General features: G+C 36.0%; 1 protein-coding gene across 1 annotated transcript; it reads left to right on the forward strand.

Annotated features, from left to right (window-relative positions):
- The first annotated feature begins 11,993 nt into the window (after window positions 1-11,993).
- On the forward strand, window positions 11,994-18,747 carry HSP89.1 (HEAT SHOCK PROTEIN 89.1). Its single transcript, XM_089615151.1, has 20 exons — window positions 11,994-12,215; window positions 12,492-12,677; window positions 12,785-12,858; window positions 14,077-14,202; window positions 14,286-14,379; window positions 14,485-14,568; window positions 14,686-14,829; window positions 14,929-15,042; window positions 15,137-15,196; window positions 15,310-15,387; window positions 15,487-15,591; window positions 16,003-16,143; window positions 16,246-16,338; window positions 16,421-16,498; window positions 16,845-17,099; window positions 17,184-17,286; window positions 17,389-17,563; window positions 17,658-17,763; window positions 17,853-17,942; window positions 18,317-18,747. Exons 1-20 carry the CDS (start codon window positions 12,114-12,116, stop codon window positions 18,485-18,487), a joined length of 2,379 nt encoding a protein of 792 aa, XP_089471277.1. The 5' UTR covers window positions 11,994-12,113; the 3' UTR covers window positions 18,488-18,747.
- The last annotated feature ends 290 nt before the right edge of the window (window positions 18,748-19,037 follow it).

The raw sequence follows: 19,037 nt of genomic DNA on the forward strand, positions 1-19,037 counted from the left end.
CGCTCGTCGAGGATCACCACTCCGTGGTTGCCTCCGACTCCGAGCTGGTCGTTAGGACGATCAAAGCTTGCCAGACCGAGGGAGAGCTAAACTGAGGCAATCTGGTACTTGAATGGCATTGTTAATGACGATAAACGGCTTTCGTTTCCGCTTGGATTGTTTCAATTCTCTCTCGTTTCAACCGTGATAATCTTGCATTGTTAACGTAGGATACACAAGTTTGATTGTTTCACGATGCTTTTATCTAATCCTCGGTGATACTCTAGCACGGTCAGAACCACAATTCGGGTTCGGCATTCAAGGTCTTCGACGAACAGCCTGAATCTCAGCAGTGCACTGTGTGCTGCCGTGAGACTGAACAATGCACTGAATGTGCTCGATGAAATGACCAAGAGATTGATCAAACCGGCGGTGAAGTGACAGCTTGATGCAGCTCCTCCAAATCACAGGGCATACAATGAAATCATCAAATGCTTGTGTGTGACGAGTAATTTGGTTAGAGCGATGGTTATCTTCGATAAAGTGCTCGAGTATGGACCGTCCCAACCATGGTAAACCAGATGAGGAAATTGTAGGAACGCAATTAGATTGCTTGAGGCGATGAAATCAAGGGGTTGTAAACGGAATGCATCTGGGTTTATGGTAACGCATCTGCTCTTTCTGATAAAACGCCCGAGAGGGGAATAGTTTTTTAATCACGTGAGCTATATAGGCTTCGATTCACGGGTATTGTATTGACAGGAAGTTAAATGTTTCATCGAGGTTATTTGATAAAATGCAGAGGAGTGGTTGCAAATCCAGTATACGAAAGACAAATGGTTCTTCAGAATTTTTACACGATGTTGTTTGGCGAGATTTTAAGGAATGGCTTGACTGACCTGGCGTTCAAGGTCTTCAATGAAATTCTGGAACAGCTCTCTTGTTTCACTGGTTGTGTTTGGAGGGATAGCTCGATGGCGCGGAAAGTTTCTTGAAGAAATAATGGAGAAAAGGGTTTTCACCAGACGGACGTTGTAATACGTTCCTCGCTCATCGATCATCACGAGAATGGTTTGTGTTGGTCATAGGGGCTTCAAAAATCCGTGTCCCAACACGAGGTCGTAGCGTGTATATGTGGCTCTCACGAGAGAAACGCTGGTTTGGACATGAGGCGTACAAAGAACCTACTATCGATACTCACTTTACTTTAGTGAAAGAATGGTGTAGAGAAGGAAGAGGTTACGAGGCGAGCCCATCAACAGAAAGGTGTATCTTGTGCGAAAGACATTTAACAGTCCTTGCTTGTTGCTCATTCCTGAGGCAGAAATGTTGACACTGCTATGGGAAATCTTCATCGCGGTGAAAGACAACGGCTTTGACATCTGTGCAATCTGCCGGGAAAATTGGGTGGAAGAAGCTTAAACAATTTTCGAAAGCATTGCTTGAGATCAACATGGAGCTCCGATGAAATTGTGTGGACCGTTTTGGTTGAGGGGTTGTTGAAGGAAGTGAAACCAGACCTCTATCTGAAGTTTCGTCATGCTATGGAACTTAGTAAGTATCGCATAAGTATTTAAGTTAATCGAGAGAAGTTTCTGAAGTAGATAGCTCCCTTGACACATCTCAAATCAGTATAAATCTGGGAGCTATAAAGGAGACAAACGGATCTCTGTTTTTATATGTACATGAAACTCTTGAGATTTCAATATTATTATTTTTGTCGCTTTCGGAGAGTAAACTGGTCACCTCATTAGATGGGATCGGTGGATCAACTATTCCAATGACAGTTTTCAAACCAGAGGATGTATTTGTACTTTTTTTCCTTCTTCAACCATTTCACTATTGCAATCGATAAACATTACACAAATGGTCTTTTTAATCCACAGGTCATTGCTTTGTTTTGTTCCCTTTGAGGTCTTGATTATTTTTTGGATCGTTTGAGCAAAAATGTGTCAATAAATTTCCAAACTTCAGTATGTTGTCTTTTTTAAACTCAGAGGGGAACATTTTATTCCAAAGAAATTGGAAATCGGCTTATATTAAGTTGCTTCCAAAGGTAGACTAAGATTTTTTGGGGTGAACTTTAAAGGAAAAACATTTGTGATTACTTGATTCATTATGTCTTCAAACAGTTTTACCATCCTCCAGTGAAATGAAAGGATAGTCTGTTGGTATGAGACTGGAATCAGAATGTAATTTGGGATCCAGAGACTTGATACACGTTTCATATGCATTGGATTTCCTGCGAATCTCACGAGGGAAAAGAGAAAAGAGAAAAGGTAAGCGCTCAATTAGCTATCGAAACAGTGTTTAGCCATTTTTTTTTCTGATGTGTAATGTCAACTTATATAGGAAATCCAATCGTGTTTAGCCTCTGATTATATCAATTGATCGTCCTATGATTTCCAGGGTCTACTGGTGCATCTTGGACATTGTCAAGTGATAGCTTCCTAGTCGAGAGACCATGAATTCAAAGGTATATGATATATCCCATACGACATACATTCTGGCTGCCCCTTCACTGGTGATTATTATTTTGCCACATTAGATTAATTAATACCGATTCCATCAGACTATATCTTAAAATAATAATAATAATTATCAAGTTAGCTTAGAGAACTTGAAGCTGTTATTTCCATCATTCCATGATCATTCGATTGGAAATCTGTATGGAAAAAAGAGCAAACAAGCTTTACTTGTATATCCAATTTGGTAAATAATTTAATAACCAAATGAAAAATGTACTGTGTATGTAATTAGTCGAGGCTTTTGTTTACCGCCCGTATAACTTGTTACTACTATCAAAGACACAGTTCACAGCTCCCGCAAATATACTCGGCAACATTCATGATTGATTTTTTATTTCTTCTAATTATTCACTATTATTTGTAGACGGTCCTACTACACTCAAGACTTGTCTTTTGGACAAAGACATGCTAACATTGAGGTGTAGGTGTTTATCCACCTACCACCTAATGCAGGGCTAACAATATAATGCTTTACAACATGACAACGTACCATCTTACTAACAGAAAAAGAGAGGTTTTTGATCCAGCTTAGTAGAACTAATCATAAAATAGGAAGATTATCATAGTAGGATTAGATATAGTAATGTGCTAACATGGCTTTTGATTTGCACGTTTTGATAGACCTGCTTATCACTTTCTGGATGACCTTTTGCCATCTGCGGCCACAACCTGTGCGGGGTCACAGTCTTTCACTATTAATTAATATATTAGGTAACTAAAAGCAAAAAACCAAAAGTCATAAAAGCTCAACCAAACTAGCCAGCTCGGAAGGTTATGAATAGTTGTCTACACAAATGTATGTTGGTGTCTGATAGGATCCAAGTAGAGAAATCCAATTAGTAGTCATCGGATGAATAGGAAAGCGGTAAAATCATCCAATCATTTATTTACTGGCGGCAAGTGTGTAGTGAACTCTAGGGAGAAGAGGTAGTTTTTTTTACATGGTCCGATTTGGGTACACACGACTTATGTCAACCAGAATTAGTCAACGGGAACACGACAAGGGCTTCGATCTCTATCAAACTTCGGATGCTTTTTTCTTCCTTTTTCCTGATGTGGCTGCCACTAAAAACTTGTTTTCTTCTTGTAATGGGTTCTTCTCTGATTACGTTCTATTTGATGTTGACTCGCATCTTCTATAAGTCGCCAATAGGAACGAAAAAAAGCGTGAAGAACGTTTGGACGACAAACAAAGGTTACGTTGATGATAATGATGATGATATTCTCTTTGATTCTCGGCTCTGGATTTAACTGCTTGTTTTATTTTCTGGGTAGGCACAGCACAGAAAACATGGCAACAGATCTTCTCTTTGTTGATTCTCACAACAGATTTTGTGGGCAAGCTTTGGACCGCCTCATGACTTTGACGTAGTGAGTTCACAGTTACTTTTGCTATGTGTGTTTGTGTGTGCCTAGACAGTTTTCTCTTTGTCACTTACCACTCTCTAGTTATTCACTATTTTGAAATGACCTGATTTCATATCATATGCTTTTGGCATGGTTCTCTTGTGTTTCTTTGTGCTGTGATGTAACAGATCTGACCAGGCCTTTCATTTCACACACGTCTGCTTTTATTCGTATTCCCATTGCTCACATAATTGCCATTATTCTCTTCCTTTCGTCTTCTTCTTGTTCTCTCTCCGGACTTCTGCTCTCAGCAAACCTTTTCTCTCTCTAATTCATCTCGTCCTTTTGAGACCCCGCCATTATTTTTTTCTTTCTGAAAAACGGGCAAAAGTTGCGAGTTTACTAGAATTCCAATGCTAAAAGCCCCGTCCTAACATAATCCATGATCTTTTTTCATTTGGACAAAACATCTAAAGGAACATCTACAGAACATTAGGCACAACTTGCTTACTTTTCTTTCTCTACCTAAACCCAGTCAAAGGCTAGTAAAAGCAGAGATCTATGATAAACTGAGATGAATATTCGATGCCACGTTTTTTGGGTTATTGTGTCATGGGATTTTCCTCTCATTTTAGGAAACACTAAGCTCAAATATAAATATATATATATATATATATATATATATATATATATATTCTATTTGTGCTAGCTCTGAGATTCACGAGTTTGTACTAAGCTATTAGGAATATCATTGTCTACAATCTTCTTAAGGTTGTTTATTATCATCAGCTATGACATACAAATCATAGTATATTCTCAACAACTATTATATTTAAATTGCATGGCTGACATCAGGTCCTACACACATACATACATACACACACACAAATGCATGAACTTCTACTGCAACACATAATTAATTCCACGTTACAAGAAGAACATAACTAAAATATTTGTGGGGGGGTGAAAGCAATTGCTTGGATTCCTTCACTTTTCTCTCCCATGTGCAAGGGTCTTAATCAAAAACACCAGCCCTTAAAAATTAAATAAAAGTTTCCACTTCACATAGCTTTTGAGGAGAAAAATAAATGAAGAAAAGGGTAAGTTTTTTCCTTGTTTAAAGAAGTAGATTGAGTGAAAGAGGAGGAGTGTTAAAAAGAGAAGAGGACACCAAGCATTACCTAACCATTGATTCCCCACAAGAACTTGCTTCCAAAAGCTACTCTCCAATTCCCAAATTTGGACTCTCTCTCTCACCCTCTTTCCCTTTGAAAATAAAATCATTTTCTTTCCCTACACATCCACCAACCCAAAAACCTTTCTCTAGACTAGCTTTTTTAGACTCTTCCCCTTTGGATTTTGTTGCCCAGCAGCTGATTCTCATGCAAATCCTACATCACCACTCCAAGAAAATAGAAATCAGTCCAACCTCCTATATATGCACATTGGTTTCACTTTTGCCCCTTCAAACCCAATTATAGCTCATAAAACACCCACCAAAAAGAAAGAAAAAAAAAATTAGACAAAAGAAAACCTGAGAAATACTTGAAGCTCTCTCGGGTTTCGAATCGATGGGCCGAAAAAACGGCGGCGACTCCAACACCAAGGGCGGCTCTTCCATCGCGCTTTTGCAAGAAAGGTTTCGGCAACTTCAGAAGGTGAAGGAGAGGAGGGAAGAGAGAGAACTATTGAGAATGTTGTCGGAGAATGAAAGAATATCTCCGAGCCCTTTCCAATCAAATGGCGCGACTTTCCCTCAAAACAACAGGCCAACAACAACGGCTACTTCTCGAGACCGGTCGCTCTCTCTCGAACTTGACTTGCACTCCAAGCAACCTGACCCAGCTTCGAGCCAAAGCCTATGGCACGATGGCTCGGCCTCAACTAGCTCGTCGAAACGTTTTGACAATCCCGACAACATCGATACCTCTCTTCATCTGTAAATTAAAAAAAAATTATAAAAAGGAAAAGCTCTTAGCTTTTTCTTCACTCCCTTCTATGGATTTTCTTTGTTACTCTCTGTTTTCTTTTCTATCTATATTTTTTTTGCTCTCTTTTCCGGTATGTTTGATTGGAAGGTAAATTTTTCTTCTTCCCTTTATCTCTCCGTTGTGTAATACTAGAAGAGTATATTAATGTAAGAGATCTCTATTCCTGCATATATATTTAATAAGTCATGACAGACTGACAGTAATGTAACTTTTGTTCATTGGTCCACTAGTCTTAGTTGACCATGAATCCATGATCACACACTTCAAGAGCATCGAAAAGTATACTTGGGAAGTAAGTTTGACTATATTTCTAGTCAACGTAACTAGAAAAGCTTATGTAGAATCAAGTAATTGATCAGCAAAAGTTACTATGAACTTTTTTGATTGACTAGCGAAATATATGGTGCCAAAAAGAGCTGCTTTTTTTTCACCTGCTATTCTATCTGGTCATAAATCATAATAACTGTCCTTTTCTTAATTTTCCTTTACCTTGAACCAAAAACAAACGTTATTTCCTAATAAATTATGGCTTTATGTCATTACAAAACTACACCATTATCATATTTTATATTAAACTATTATTAAGTTGGCACAACAGGTAAAATTGTTGTAGTGACTGTCCTTTTCTTAATTTTTCTTTACCTTGAACCAAAAACAAACAAACATTACTTTCCTCATAAATTATGGCTTTATGTCATTAAAAAATATACGCCATTATTATATTTTCAATTAAACTATTATTAAATAGGCACAAGAGGTAATTATTGTAATGACTATTAATAATAAGATGTGACGATGAGTAAGTAAATCACGCTAATCTATCCACTGTAAGCGCTTTTGGTAGAGCTGAAGAAGATGAAATTCAACAGAACGGACAATCATAAAATGCTATATAGAAGAAAATAATAATGATAATCCTTTCATGTAATTGATATAGGACATCTGTATCGGTCTAATATATTTATGAAGAAATGGTTTGAAATAGTAAAATAATATTAAAATTACTTCTTATTTTTTTTTAAATATTAAAAATATAGTTTACCATATAAATTACTCGTCTGGTCTCAGTTATATTTTTAATTATTTCATAATTAAGTTGGAATTTTTACCAAAATTATAAGTAATTAATCCACCTCAAATTTACTTATTGCTGACTAACTAACGTTTTAATTTATAGAGAAAAATAGTCATTTACTTACGTGGCATCATTCCAAGCGATTTTAATTTCTCATTCTAATATTTTCTCTTCGTTTCCTTGTTTTTTTTGTTTTTGTTTTGTACGTTTTAAATTTTAAATTGAAAATTAAATAATTCAATAATTATTAATGCGTGGCAGTATTTGTCATCCATTCGTGATATATAGGATACGTGGAGATGTTAATGCAACTTTATTTCCATATTAGTTAGCATTAGTTATTCCATCATAATTTAAGGCTACTATTAAAGGTGTTTAGAAATCTCCAGTTAATTGACTACTAATTAGTCAATAAAGGTGTTCAGGAACAACTACACCAGATTTTTTTTTTATTAACTGTTATTAATAAATAGACATGAACTATGTTATTAATTACCAATTAAAAACTGTTATCCAATGACCGGATTTGGTCCAGCGACCGAATTTTGCAAGCTCAATCGACAAACAAGTATATTTTCAGAGACTACTCGCCGACAAGAGTCCAACACCACTCGAATCACCTCGATCACACCTCGGACAAGGTATGAAACTATATAAACATTTTCCGACGAACTTTCGTTGGAGGAAATATAGTTACGATCGGTTTTCAAAGAAATTTCTCTCTGAGGGTTTAACGTGGATATACTAAAGAGATTTGTAAGTAACTAGGCCAATATGTTAGACAATTTTTAGGGATATAGCCAAATGGCTTATGTGGTAATAATTAAGGTCTGATTTGCCCTTATTTATTAACAAATTCGTCACTTTCTCTCTCCTATTTTTTTTAAATAATTTTTTTTGCATCAAAACTTCAAAAATTCGTATTTTTTTTCATACGAACTCGAAATTGAGTGATTTCAGATCCTACAAATTCGTGGCGTCGAGATCTTCAAAAATAGACTCATTGTGTTTGATGAAAAATTATGTTTAATGCATCATAGTTAGGTTTCCATTTATTTTTTTTTATAATTTCAAAAATTTCCAGTTATTTCCATATTTAAGGTAGTAACGTGATTTTTCTACATCTATGGTATTAAATATGATTTTTCATCAAACACAATGGATCTATTTTTGAAGATCTCGGCGTCACGAATCCGTAGGATTTGGAATCACTCAATTTTGATTTCATATGAGATATATATGGTTTTTTGAAGATTTTATGTAAAAAAAAAATGTAGGAAAAAAGTAGGAGAGAGAAAGTGACGAATTTGTTAATAAATAAGGGTAAATCAGACCTTAATTATTGCCACATAAGTCTGTTGGTTATTTCTCTAAAGTTGTGAAACATAGGCTAAAAACAAATTTCATAGTTTCATTTTGGCTATTTCGCTACAGTGCCCTATACTAAAATCGTAAAAAAATGGAGGCCGGAATCAAAGGTGGTGTATGCTTAAACTTTGAGAGAGAGAGAGCGAGAGAGAGACCTCTTCATAAATCTAATTAACGGTCTAAATTAATTTAATTTACTTTGGCCTGTTGGGCTATTTTCTTTATAAAATGAAACTTTTGCTACAATCTTAAAAAAAGCTAGAAGATTGACTAGTTGCAACAAATTCTTTTTAATTTGTTAAACTTTAAATTAACCTCAGTAAATTTTAATTAATTTTGTTATTAAGTTAAATTAATTGAATAAATTTACAAAATTTACTAGCCGTAGTTTTTTTTCTATTTTAAACTAGTTAACCTTCAATGTAATAACGGAAAAATGCAACTGAGGTTCATTTTCTCTTAAAAAAATAATAATAACATCTTCTTCAACGTAGAATAAAGACGAGGAAATTACTAAAAATACTCAATTATATTTATTTTTTAATAAATTTTCACTAGTTAAATTAGTCTTTAAAAAAATTATATAAAAAATTATCGATAATAAAACTTATTTGATTTTTTAAATTAATGTGAAAAATGTTTAAATTCGACCAACATAAATTGCAAATTTTCGACTAAAGGTTCAATGTTTAGTTTAGCTATGATAAAGTGAAGATAACATTTTCCTAACTTTTAGGTCCGTTTGCAACCCAAAAAAATGTGGGAGAAAGTGTAAATATGAGGAAAAATGAAAGCGGTGAAAACCAAATTTCTCTCTTATTTTTCTCAATCCAAATCAAGTTAAAAAAACATAGCATATTCTCATTTTCTTTTCCATCACATTTTTGGATTCCAAACGGACCCTTAATGGGTTTCAAGTATAGTAGCAAAATTTATGTGATAGTGGATGCATGGGTGGACCCAGAGACGAAGTCAGGAATTTAACTTAGGAGGGGCTAATATGTTTGAGTTGTTCGGCCGGATCGGTTGCTCAAGACCTTTGGTCTCAACCCGAACTCGATGAAAAAAACGGGATCACTTCACGGGGGAGGGGCTGATTTGTAAATTTTTAGGGTAGAAAAATATAAAAAAAAATTCACCAACTCCATACTTAGTGTGAGTCCGCCCCTGTTGATTCTATGTTAGTCGTAGTCATAGATTTTTCTTTATTTTTTAGCCAAATAATTTTTATTTTTTTTAAGTCTGCTTTGTTGCGAGTGAGGATTGAACCAACGACCTCCACTTTGAAGGTGGTGTGGAATTACACCAAATAAGTTTAATTAGATTGAGGAATATACAACTAATAATGCAAAATTTGAAATCCCCGATACACGTTGTCATGAGTAAGCTGTTTCTCTCGTTCAAATATCTCCAAGAGACGGTACTTTTGTATCTCTTATTGCCTAAGCAAGATCGTCCCATGAACGTGATCAAATAAACAAGGTTTCTCGTGCATAATAAGAGGGATACATGATGACTAGGGTTCCAACCAAGCACGGCTTGACCTCTAGAGATGTCAAACAACTGCTTTAGGCCCTATTAAATAAAAACCTAAATTACGTAGAAAAAGATTCAAATATAATATATTTTATGCTCAAAATACTGAAATATACTAAATAGTCAAAATAATTACAATAAAAGAAGGCCTACAAAATTAAATTTGCTTTGGACCTCAAATATTCTACAATCGGACCTAATTACAAATATGGTTGCAATAAAAAGTGGATTTTCAAACTTTCCGTGATATGGTTTTGCAATAGAAAGTGAATTTACCCATATGGGAACATATCGTGTTTTATTACTGGGTTTAATATTAAATTTAATTTTGATATAACATTTACACTATTAAAGAATGTACAAACAAAAAAAATAAATCAAAGATAAAAAAAAAAAAAGACATACACCAATGATCTGGAAAAAAATTATCATTTAATACCAAATAACATAAATTTTAGCTCATGGAGTAGGTATATGGGTATTATCATTTAATCATCTATATTACAAAGAGAGAAAGTGAATCGAAATTTAATATTTAGTAATATTTTTTTCATCATTTTCACTTTTACGGTGTTTAAAAAAAAGAATTAATGACATTTTTGATCCCTCAATTTTGACCACTTTAACATGTTGCACCCCGAACAAAAAAAACTGCTTTATCGGTCATTTATGATAGACAAATTTTTATGTGCAGTCCTTATGTTATTTTTGGTGTCAAAATAGACGGAAAATGCTCACCTGTCCATCACATGATGGCTCAAAAAGGGTAATATGGTAAACTTGCATTAAAATATTTAAAAAAAAAAAATTAAGTCATATGTCTCTCCTCTTCCTTCGACCTCACCTCTCGACACAACTAAAAATAAAACAAAAAAGAGAAAAATAAATTGAGAGAGAGTCTTCTTAGCTCTGCTGTCTCCGCCAGAGTTGCATATGTTTCCGAGTCCACCGGTGTTGAGATTTGTGACCCTTCAATACCCAGGCTATCGAGTTCTCTCAACGTCGTGAATCATTGCACAGACCTTTCTTTCTTTCTTGACCACGCTTTAATTTGGTCGTCATCTCGGAGACCAAGCTTCAATTGTGGTTAAGGATTGATTTTTTTTTTGTGTGTTATTACTCAATGAGATATGGACTTTGATTGTATGTTTAGTTTTTTTAGGAACTGATTATTTGTTTAATTGATTAGAGAAATAATTGCTGGTATTATTGTAACTCCTCGCCGCTATTCCGTCGCGGAACTCGTTGGCGATAAGGTTGAATCAGTTTCCTATTGACAACTTTAAACATGCCCTAATGTCCCGAAGCTCGTACTCTTCTTCCAGCATGAAATCGACTCATCTTCTACCTCAGGAATACGACCGTTGTCAGCTATGGCCAAACGGTGTTCTTTTGCTCATTCCAATCGCCGACAATGGAATTGCGTCGCACATGATTGAATCTTCGCGCATGCGAAGGATAGAAACATCTTTTGAGAAGGGGATTATCAAATAGCAATCCTCTACGGTTTTTTCTTATGTAAATTTCTTGCTTATTTACCCAACCCAGTTGGTAAAAGCTTAAATTGAGGTTGGTTGGAATCAAATTGTCTCTTCTTAGTGATGTAGTAGGATTTTATGGAGCTTCGCTGGCAGGGAAATTGATGATGTAGAAATTGAACTCTTAGCCACGAATTTGATTTTTTTTTTTTTTTGGGTTGTGCCCAGGTACTCTAGAAGAAGAAGAAGAAAAAGAGGAAATTCAAACACATTTTTTAATTTATTTTATAATAATAACAAGGAAACGTAATAGACAAGTGCATTTTGATAATTTCACTCATTTTTCACAACACGTGATCATTTTCCGCTTATTTTAACACCAAAGGTGACAGAAGGACTATAAGCAAAAATTTTAATGTCATAAAGGATTAATAAAGCAGTTTTTTTTGTTTGAGGTGCAACTTGTTAAATTGGTCAAAGTTGAGAGGTCAAAAATGTCATTAATTCTAAAAAAAATATTAATTAAGTTATTAACCTCAGCAGGGTAAAGTCTAGAGGCTTCTTAAAATCCCTGATCCAGGAAAATTAAGAATAAATTAATTATCTTTAATACATAGTACATACTAAATAAAAATTAATTGTGAATGAGAATAGAAATAAAATTATTTGACATTTGTACTCGAGTGAAGTCGAGAAGCTTCTCAAACCCCTGCTCTTATCGCAACAATTCGCTAAAACCCTACGACAAACGAACAAACAAACGGACAAAGACCAAAACCCTAAACCCTCTCTCTCTCTCTCTCCGGCAACCATGCATCGCCTCTCCCGGCGCTCCGCCTCCTCTCTCCTCGCCGCCCGCCACCGCACCACTGCCGCGGCGCCGATCTCTCGCTCCTCTCCTCTCTCTGATTCGGTCTCTCTCTTTCTCTCGTCATTCTCTATGTCATTTGTAATTCATCTACCGCAAGTTTCGAACTTTATGTTGATTGCTGAATCCATTTCTACGTTTTAATGCTATTTTCTCTTTCTAAATGCATGCCTTATACTCTGTCGGTGGCTTAATTGATCGGGATGTTGAGAAATGCGCAGCTTAACATATGATTGATTTGAATTCGTGTCAAAGTACCACATTTTCATGAGTTTATATTGTCATCTGATATGCCTTTCCATTTGTTCCGACTCTGTGTAGGTTGGCGAGAAAGATAACAAACCAAGACGGTACTCTATACTAAACGCTGCGAAGCCTAGTGTTGCGAGCTCTTCAACTTCGTTGAACGGGCTTTTCCTCGGAAGTCGGTTTAAGTCTACCGCGGCAGCTTCCAATTCTTCCTCTGCTTCACCGCCACTGGTCGAGAAATATGAGTATCAGGCAGAGGTATGCTCTCGTTTGAACTGATGTTCGGTCGATTGTGTTTTTGCGGAGTTTTATAACCGGTGCAGGGGATTTGAGTGGTTTTTGTTTTTCCTCTTTGTTCATTACAGGTTAGTCGCCTCATGGACCTCATTGTCAACAGCTTGTATAGCAACAAAGAGGTGTTTCTCAGGGAGCTTATCAGGTAACTTGTGTGAGCTTCAACGTGATGAAAGAACCTTGCTTGCCACTATTTTTATTTTCTTCTGATATGATAGACTAGATTAGCTAGAAGGTCATCTCATACAGACTTGTCTCATTGGTGGGCACTCATTGAGCGGTCCACTGAGCATGATCATGTGATTGGTCTTCAGGGATTAAAGAAAAATAATATTTGATTAGGAAATGAAAGAGATTCAGCCCCACTTTTTTTTTTCATGGGAGAAAGATCCATTTTTCTGTGCTGCTTTTAGCTTTTCATTTCCTTTGATACCAACTGTTGTGCCCAGAATGGGCCATGGTTTGCTGTATGATATGGGCCTTTCATATCCCATGTTAAAACCCGATCCTTTGCTAGAATCCAAATATCAGCTAGTTGCTGAATTGACCGATCAGATTGGGACCTCTTGATGCTTGCAAAGTTATGTTCTGTTTGGAAGTTAATTACTGCAATGTAGGCTATAAAGTGAGGCTGACTAGGGGGACATGGATGCGTTCGATCGACTTGTTACTCATTTATAGATTGACTGGTTATACTATCCTTAAAAGTGGTTGATGCTATTATTTTGCAAAAGGTGATGTTTATCTATACGATGCCCTTTATGTGTTTACTATCGCCTATATTTTAATCTCATGTCGGGTGTATAGTTGACATTTTGGTAATTGTGCTATGAGTTTCTAATTTTCTTTTCCGTGATGAAGTGACTCATCGATTCCCTCAATAAGGGGTATCTTGGCTTAGCTGCAAGGGCCCCATGGGCCTGATTAGGTGAAGCCCAAATACCCACAATAATATTAATAATAGTAATAATGATGATGGTGCTTCATGTAGTAATTTTTTCTAGTCTAAAGGTGGTGTTAGTTACTCAGAATCATTGAATTCAAGAAATAAATTGTTTAATTTGGATTGTTGTGCATTTGAATAATAAAAAAAAATTATAGGGTTTAGTCCCTAGGTTCTTAGCTTGACCCAACTACATTGGGGAACGGAAAACAGTAGCAAGTGCTAGGTGGGTACCTTTGGCGAGGCTAGAACTCGAGACCTCTTGATTGTAAACCAAGGGTCTGCCCGTTAGACTAACAATTCTTTGGTGTTACATCGAATCATTGAATCCAAGAAATTAGTTGTTTCGTTAGATTGTTTTGTATTTGATTATTATGATTATCAGAACGTCTAATATGTGGTATATGATGATTTATGCAGTAATGCGAGCGATGCATTGGACAAGCTGCGTTTTCTTGCTGTAACAAAGCCTGAGCTTTTGAAGGATGCAGTTGATCTTGATATCCGCATTCAAACTGACAAGGAGAATGGGACCATAACACTCATGTAAGCATTACCAGTGAAAACCGGGCAAATGTCTCTCTTGTCTTTGCCTAACATTACCCCAAAACCTTTCTTTCTGTTTGCAGTGATAGTGGTATCGGTATGACTCGACAAGACCTTGTTGACTGTCTTGGAACCATTGCACAGAGTGGGACAGCAAAATTCTTGAAAGCCTTGAAGGTACAACACTTTGAAACGGGAAGAATGTAGATGTTTACCTTGTGATATTGCTTGGAGTCATAAGTTAATTTATTGTAACATGTTTCTTCTAACTTTTTTTTACAGGATAGCAAGGATGCTGGTGGTGACAGCAATCTTATTGGTCAATTTGGCGTGGGATTCTATTCCGCTTTTCTTGTTGCCGATAAAGTATGTTTCAGACAAATAGTGCTAACTTTATTCATTCTTTTACTCCTCTTTTTGCAAGAGGTTTTTGAAGAAGTCTTTTCACTTGTTTATAAGCTATGTGCACCTCCTTGCTCGTAGGTTGTTGTATCAACAAAAAGCCCAAAGTCTAAAAAGCAATATGTATGGGAAGGAGAGGCCAATGCCAGCTCCTACACAATTCGAGAAGAGACGGACCCAGAGAAGCTGATTCCCAGAGGAACACGTCTTACTCTGTATCTCAAGGTCAGAAGAAACCCCTTTTTTTTTAAAAAAAAGATCATCTCTTTTAAAGAGACACAGTCCGTAAATTGCCTGGCTGTTTTCTTTCTGTTGTGTTTTCAGCCTGATGACAAAGGGTTTGCTCATCCAGAACGGGTTGAGAAGCTTGTGAAAAACTACTCTCAATTTGTTTCTTTCCCAATATACACCTGGCAAGAGAAAGGATTAACCACGGAGGTATAGATGTCCCACATTATGCTCTACCATTTCTTTTATGTCACCTCTTAGTTGCAAATATATAACTTCTAAAGCATCTTCAACATTTTTCCAGATGGAAGTTGATGATGATCCAGAAGAAGCCAAAAAGGATGAACAAGATGGGAACACAGAGGTATTTCTTTCGCATTCTTGCTATGCTATTTGTTAAGTCAAAATTTTGTCTCGTGCACTAGGTTTTGTGATGATCAATTTTCTATAAATTCATGTTATATTTGTTCTCTTCAGAAGAAGAAGAAGAAAACGAAGACCGTTGTGCAAAAATATTGGGATTGGGAGCTTATCAACGAGACTCAACCAATCTGGGTAGGTTTGAGTGTTTACTAATTATCTCTATTTTTGACATCTTCTAAAAGGATAAGAAAGTACCGAGGTTCACAATGTGCCCGTGGATATTATTCGCAGCTACGCACCCCCAAGGAGGTGACGAAGGAGGAGTACAATGAGTTCTACAAGAAAACTTTTAATGAGTATTTGGATCCACTAGCGTCTTCACACTTTACAACAGAGGTAAGGCTTGTTCTTCTATCTTCTATTCATATTGATGTACTCTATCATAAGATAGAAGCGTAAAGTGTAAACTTTTGCCCAGAGTTGAAGGGTTTGGCTCTACCCAATGAAGAAACATTATTGCCATGTACTGTATTTAAATTTTGCAGTGGGTTTTCTTTTCTTAGTTGTAAAATAAATTTTTAATTTAAGGCTCAGGGTTTCCATCATTTCTTTTTCGTAATTTATATATACATACACATACACACACACACACACACACACACACATATATATATATATATATAAATATATGTATATATATATATATATTTATATAAAGAAAGAAGAGAACCTGTTTAGTAGCATTATCTTTTGTATATAAATGACAGTATTGTCCTTGCTTCTAATCCATTGAGATTGCTTTAACAGGGTGAAGTAGAGTTCAGGTCGATACTCTATGTACCAGCAGTTGCGCCCATGGGAAAGAGTGATATGCTTGGTCGAAAGACGAAAAACATTAGGCTTCATGTCAAAAGAGTTTTCATTTCAAATGACTTTGATGGCGAGCTGGTAAGGAAGATTCTAGTAGATTATTTTTGACATTACTGGTTTGTAATTTCTCAAATGCAGGTGGGAAGTGTTAATTTACTTTTTCCTTTGTTTTCTTAATAGTTCCCACAATATCTCAGCTTTGTCAAGGGTGTTGTTGATTCCAACGACCTTCCACTTAACGTGTCTCGTGAAATTCTTCAAGAGAGTCGTATTGTAAGTACATGGAGTGTAACGATGCTGTATTACTGCTCGTTCGCATAGTTTTGTGGAGCTCATATTCTGTAATCTTTTGAAGGTACGTATCATGCGGAAGCGTTTGGTTCGTAAGGCTTTTGACTTGATACTGGGAATTTCATTGAGTGAGAGAAAAGAAGTAAGTCTGTTTTTCAGTATTCTTCTTCTTCCTTTCTGCCCAGTGTATAGATTGTTAAACTGGTATACCTGGAGGGTAATTTGTTATTTATTTATTTCATTTTTTTACTTATTTATTTAATTACATTGTTGTATAAGTGGGGTCATTAGGGTTATGAGAAGAGCTTTCTACGGTAGAGTAGTGTAATGGGAGGAATTAGTTTGCCTCTCGAATAGTCAACCGAATTTATTAGTAAAATTACCGGTTGTGTTTCTTATTCATCCCCGGGTCGTATAAAAACCCCTGTCAAAAGGACTTGGGAAGTATTTTTATTGCATAGCTGCTGATACTCCCATCTTTGTCATAGGATTATGAGAGCTTCTGGGATAACTTTGGCAAATACATCAAACTGGGCTGTCTTGAAGATCGTGAAAACCACAAGCGTCTTGCTCCGCTGCTCAGGTTCTTCTCTTCCCAGAGCGAAGAAGATATGATCAGCTTGGACGAGTATGTCGAGAACATGAAACCCGAGCAGAAAGACATCTATTACATTGCAGCCGATAGTGTGACGAGTGCTAAAAACACTCCTTTCCTCGAGAAAATTATTGAGAAGGACCTTGAGGTATAATTACTTTGGTACTTTCTGTGTCGGGTTGAGTTCATTGCAATGCTCGATCTGCGTTTTTCACAACCTTCTCTTTTGCAGGTCTTGTATTTGGTTGATCCTATCGACGAGCTTGCCATCCAGAACCTTAAATCATACAAGGAAAAGAATTTCGTTGATATTAGCAAGGAAGACTTGGATTTGGGTCTGTTTATTATTACCTCGTCGTTCATTTTTTCCTTTTTTTTTTTACTTATAGAATATAATACGAAAGATCTTATTGATTTTTTTTAATATTTTAATTCAGGTGATAAGAACGAAGAAAAAGAGAAGGAGATGAAACAAGAATTCAGCGGAACTTGTGATTGGATTAAGAAACGTTTGGGTGATAAAGTTGCGAGCGTTCAAATCTCGAGCCGCCTGAGCTCATCTCCTTGTGTTCTTGTCTCTGGGAAGTTTGGTTGGTCAGCGAATATGGAAAGGTGAAGCAAATGACACTATACAGAGCCTCTCAAATGATCACTTTCAATTATAGCTTCCGTCTCTGATCCGACTAACTTTGCTGTGTTGTTTCAGACTTATGAAGAGCCAAACTGTCGGTGATACGGCTAGCTTGGAATATATGAAAGGCAGAAGGATTTTTGAGATAAACCCTAATCACCCCATTATTAAAAACTTAAATGTACAATGAAACTTTGCAGTACTTGTTTTGACATATCTTTGATAATGCTACGATCGTAATAATTTTATTGCTGATTTATATATCAACAGGAGGCCTTAAGTAGTAGCCCTGATGATGAAGCTGCTCTGAAAGCTATTGATCTTCTGTACGACACGGCGCTCGTTTCTAGTGGCTATACTGTGAGTTTGTCTCTCTTATATATTTTCTTTCCCTTTTGGTGAATTCTAAAACTTCTCCCCATTTTTCTGCAAACTAATACCCTTTTTGCAAATATACAGTTTCTAAATTATACCCTGAATATAAGTTTACTACATGACAGTTAAAACTCTGCCTAGAGGAATTAAGATTAAAGTCAAGTAGTTATCAACGTAAATTACAAATAATATTATTTCTTATATAGTATAAACTATGGAAAATGAATTTTAAAAGGTATTACATTGTTGTAGTTTACGCTTCTTTTTGTTTTATTTACCTTCGTATTTTACGAAAAGGCCTTTGATTTAAATTTGGTCCTTTTTATTATTTTGAAATTTGTATATTTGTTTCTATGCAGCCGGAAAATCCAGCGGAGCTTGGTGGGAAGATATACGAGATGATGGGAAGCGCTCTCTTAGGAAAATGGTCGGTAAAATCGGAGACTCGAGATCCGGTCACAGAACCAAGAGCACCCGAAATTCTCGAAGCTGAGGTGGTCGAGCCAGTTGAGGCGGGTAGTCAAAAATAGGAATCATTGGGAAAAGGTTTATCGAGACAAAGCCTCAGTTTTGCTTTCTTTTCTGTTATTAACAGTTTTTTTGTTGATAAGAGAATGGTTAAGAAAGAAATAAACTTAGTTTTGCTCGGTTTTCTGTGACATTTCTTTTCGGCCATTCTGTACTAGTTTGCCAACTAGTGATATATAAGCTATAATTTCTGTGATCCAAAGAACAAAAGATTTTGGCTATTTGTCTGGTTATTTTTTGGGCAAAAAGTATATTCCTAGTATTTGTTAAGCTGGATTAATTATGGAATTGTCAAATCTGATGGCTTGACTTCGTTATAGGATCGAGGACAAGTTGACTATTATAAGCTGTCAGTAGACGTGCCAAAATTCTACTACTGAATTTTTATTTATCCCCAAGTATGTCGCTAGGATCTAAAAGAAGTATTTATACAACTAGACGGAGTGGACTATTGCAACTTCTAATTAACGTAAAACCTTGGCAGAAGACTGTAAAATTATTAATTTAAGCATTGACTAAAATATAATTGATGAATTTCAAGAAGACTGTAAA

Source organism: Urtica dioica, chromosome 1 (genome assembly GCF_054948205.1).
Source record: "Urtica dioica subsp. dioica isolate 48M chromosome 1, U.dioica_male_clone48M_v1_H2, whole genome shotgun sequence".
Lineage (NCBI taxonomy): Eukaryota > Viridiplantae > Streptophyta > Magnoliopsida > Rosales > Urticaceae > Urtica > Urtica dioica.

Coding starts and splice junctions, on each gene's coding strand:
- HSP89.1 (XM_089615151.1), top strand. CDS start 12,114: ATGCATCGCCTCTCCCGGCGCTCCGCCTCCTCTCTCCTCGCCGCCCGC. Junction 12,859..14,076: donor TTTCTCAGGGAGCTTATCAG/GTAACTTGTGTG, acceptor TGATTTATGCAG/TAATGCGAGCGATGCATTGG. Junction 14,203..14,285: donor AATGGGACCATAACACTCAT/GTAAGCATTACC, acceptor TTCTGTTTGCAG/TGATAGTGGTATCGGTATGA.